Genomic DNA, 4,297 nt, shown 5'->3' with positions numbered 1-4,297 from the left:
CTGCTTGGGGAACAACCCCAACAACCAAATCTGGAGAAGAAGGATACAAACCACGCCAGGAGTATGAACAAATGTCTTACCTGTTGGAAACCATGCCACCCTTGGGAGAGCACTGAGAAATTTTTTGAGTATCCTTTTATCATTGTGAATGTTCACTTTGTTTAAAACAATAATCTTTGAAAAATTTTGTTTTTAAAACAATGATATTTTTATCAATTAAAACATGCAAAACATTTGTTGAATTGAAACAAACAGGAGTGCAAATAATTGGATAAAAGCTCAAATTTATTTGATGGAATGGTAGTCTGCAAATGGCAAGACTCCATAGATCTGTACAAATTTGAAATCAGTGATATATATTGGAAGAGGGCTACATTGAACATAATGATCCTTTCTCTACCAATTTGAATCTCGATGTATGCGAAGCTTCAGTCGGCGACGAATCGAGAATCCTCTGACGAAAAGACAGCTGCGGAACCGAAAGTCTTGTCAGGATGCAGTTACTTGCCAAATCCCTAATTGTTGCCTAGATTGCCCCAGGGTGAGGTACTCAATCTAGCGGGATGCAAATATCTCTTTTTTCAAGTCTCTAATTTTTGCCTGGATTACCCTTGCAGGTTTTCCACCGAGACGCTCATTTTTGCCTAAGCCGCCCTTTCGGGTTTTCAGCTTAGCGAGTTATTCTGTTTTTCATTTGCATATACTTTTTTTTTAGGCAAAGTATCTCTTGATTGCATCCGAATTCACAGGGCGAGTGAAATCCTCCCCATCCATTGTTGTAAGCATCAAAGCTCCGCCTGAAAAGGCTCTCTTAACAACATATGGACCCTCGTAGTTTGGAGTCCACTTGCCCCTGGAATCGGGTACGAAAGACAAGACTTTCTTGAGCACGAGGTCAACTTCTCTGAACACGCGAGGCTTGACCTTCTTATCGAATGCTTTCTTCATTCTCTGCTGATATAATTGACCATGACACATGGCAGTTAATCTCTTCTCTTCAATCAAGTTCAGTTGGTCATAACGATCCTGAACCCATTCAGCATCAGTCAACTTGGCTTCCATCAAGACTCTCATTGATGGGATCTCCACCTCTACTGGGAGAACAGCTTCCATACCATAAACAAGAGAGAAAGGGGTTTCCCCTGTTGAAGTGCGTACAGACGTACGATATCCATGCAAAGCAAATGGCAGCATCTCATGCCAATCTTTGTAGGTGACAGTCATCTTCTGGATAATCTTCTTGATATTCTTATTAGCAGCTTCAACAGCCCCATTCATCTTGGGTCTGTAGGGAGAAGAATTATGGTGTGCAATCTTGAATTCAGCGCACAACTCATCCATCATCTTGTTATTCAGATTAGATCCATTATCAGTAATGATCCTCTCTGGCACACCATAACGGCAAATCAGCTGGTTCTTGATAAACTTCACAACCACCTGTCTGGTCACATTCGTATACGAAGCGGCTTCAACCCATTTGGTGAAGTAGTCAATTGCTACGAGAATAAACCGGTGTCCGTTGGATGCCTTCGGCTCAATCATGCCGATCATGTCGATTCCCCACATAGAGAAAGGCCATGGTGATGAAATCACATTCAGAAGTGTCGGGGGAATATGAATCTTATCCGCATAAATTTGACACTTATGGCATTTCTTCACATATTTGCAACAGTCAGACTCCATTGTCAGCCAATAGTAGCCTGCTCTCAACATCTTCTTAGCCATAGCATGTCCATTGGAATGAGTACCAAATGAACCCTCATGGACCTCAGTCATCAACAGGTTTGCTTCGTGTCTATCCACGCATCTGAGCAAAACCATATCGAAATTCCTCTTGTACAACACTTCACCACTGAGGTAGAAACTGCCTGACAACCTTCTCAAAGTTTTCCTATCTTTCACAGATGCCCCAGGCGGGTAGACCTGGTTCTGGAGGAAATTCTTGATATCAAAATACCAAGGCTTGTCATCATTGACTTCTTCAATTGCAAATATGTGGGCTGGTCTATCCAAGCGCATCACAGTAATATTGGGGACATCATTCCACCGTCTGACTACTATCATGGAAGCGAGCGTAGCAAGAGCATCTGCCATCCGATTATCCTCTCGAGGAATATGATGAAATTCAACTTCTGTGAAGAAAGTTGAAATCCTTCTTGCGTAATCTCTGTACGGAATGAGACTTGGCTGATTCGTCTCCCATTCACCCTTGATCTGATTAACAACCAGGGCCGAATCACCATACACATCAAGGTGTTTGATTCTCAAATCAATGCATTCTTCAAGTCCCATAATACAGGCTTCGTACTCAGCCATATTATTCGTGCATTTGAAAGTCAGCCTTGCTGTAAAAGGAATATGAGCACCTTGGGGATTAACAATCACGGCCCCAATTCCATTTCCATACTGATTAACAGCACCATCAAACACCATCGTCCATCTGGAACCAGGTTCTGGACCTTCATCAAGCGTAGGCTCATCACAGTCTTTCATTTTCAAATACAGAATCTCTTCATCAGGGAAGTCATACTGAACTGACTGATGATCTTCAATCGGCTGGTACGCTAAATGGTCAGCCAAGATACTACCTTTGATAGCTTTCTGAGCTCGATACTCAATATCATACTCAGACAACAACATCTGCCAACGGGCGATCCTCCCGGTTAAAGCAGGCTTCTCGAAGATATACTTAATTGGATCCATTCTGGATATCAACCAAGTTGTATGATTTATCATGTACTGGCGCAACCGCTTAGCAGCCCAAGCCAAAGCACAACACGTCTTCTCAAGCATAGAGTACCGAGACTCACAATCAGTAAACTTCTTACTGAGGTAGTAGATAGCAAATTCCTTCTTCCCTGATTCATCTTGTTGACCGAGTACACAACCCATCGAGTCTTCAAGAACTGTCAGATACATAATCAGAGGTCTTCCTTCCACAGGCGGAGACAAAATCGGAGGTTCAGACAGATATTCTTTGATATTGTCGAAGGCTTTCTGGCAATCCTCGGTCCAATCATGAGACTGATCTTTCCGAAGGAGCTTGAATATCGGCGCACATGTGGCAGTCATGTGGGATGTAAATCTGGAAATATAGTTCAAGCGGCCAAGAAAACCTCGGACTTGCTTTTCAGTTTTGGGTGCAGGCATCTCTTGTATTGCTTTGACCTTTGCAGGATCAACCTCAATACCTTTCTCGCTGACAATGAAACCCAATAACTTTCCGGAACGGACTCCAAAGGTACATTTGTTCGGATTCAGGCGGAGTCTAAACTTCCGCAGACGCTGAAAAAGCTTCAACAAATGCTCAACATGTTCAACTTCCGTTCGGGACTTAGCAATCATATCATCAACATAGACCTCTATCTCCTTGTGCATCATATCATGAAACAAGGTAGTCATGGCTCGTTGATACGTGGCTCCGGCGTTCTTCAAACCGAAGGGCATCACTCGATAACAGAATGTTCCCCAAGGTGTGATGAATGTTGTCTTCTCCATATCCTCTGGTGCCATTTTGATTTGGTTATAACCGGAAAATCCGTCCATAAAGGAAAAGACTTTGAATTTAGCTGTATTGTCTACCAACATGTCAATGTGTGGTAGAGGAAAATCATCTTTTGGACTAGCTTTATTCAAATCTCTGTAATCAACGCACATACGGACTTTTCCGTCCTTCTTAGGAACAGGCACAATATTGGCCACCCATTGAGGATATGTAGAAGTCACCAGAAACCCCGCGTCAATTTGCTTCTGAACTTCCTCTTTGATCTTTACTGCCATATCTGGATGAGTTCTTCTGAGCTTCTGCTTTACAGGCACGCACTCAGGCTTCAAAGGCAGGAAGTGTTGCACAATATCTGTATCTAAACCCGGCATGTCTTCATACGACCAAGCGAAGACATCTGAATATTCTCGTAGCAAACTGATCAAATCTTTCTTGACAGACTCTTCGAGAAGTGCCCCAATCTTCACTATGCGAACACAATCCTCAGACCCCAAGTTGACTGTTTCCAAGTCTTCAAGATGCGGCTGAATGATCTTCTTCTCGTGCTCAAGGAGACGGGTAATTTCATCAGGAATTCCTTCAACATCATCTTCCTCTGCCTCGAATACAGGGAATTCAAAGTTGGGAGATGGCATTGGATCATTATGTTCAATGGGTTTTAAGATCAACCTGCATAATGATTTTGGTTAATGAAAAACTTTTAGCATTTAAACAAGCAAACCATTATGCAGATGAAAAGGTTGCTTTTATTCTTGTTCTTATGGGTTTTTTTGTGATCACTGATTTCATGCA

The 4,297-nt window shown here is 42.4% G+C and overlaps 1 protein-coding gene across 1 annotated transcript; it reads right to left on the bottom strand.

Annotated features, from left to right (window-relative positions):
* Nucleotides 1-1,791: 1,791 nt before the first annotated feature.
* LOC127121318 (uncharacterized) lies at nt 1,792-3,003 on the bottom strand (the record flags this gene model as incomplete). Its single annotated transcript, XM_051051847.1, has 1 exon — nt 1,792-3,003. A coding segment is annotated over one exon (1,212 nt), but the record flags the coding sequence as incomplete, so codon positions are not given.
* Between the last annotated feature and the right edge of the window lie 1,294 nt (nt 3,004-4,297).

The sequence above is a fragment of the Lathyrus oleraceus genome, chromosome 2, assembly GCF_024323335.1.
Source record: "Lathyrus oleraceus cultivar Zhongwan6 chromosome 2, CAAS_Psat_ZW6_1.0, whole genome shotgun sequence".
Lineage (NCBI taxonomy): Eukaryota > Viridiplantae > Streptophyta > Magnoliopsida > Fabales > Fabaceae > Lathyrus > Lathyrus oleraceus.
The sequence above is the reverse complement of the archived record's forward strand: the minus strand, read 5'-3'. Positions and strand labels throughout refer to the sequence as shown.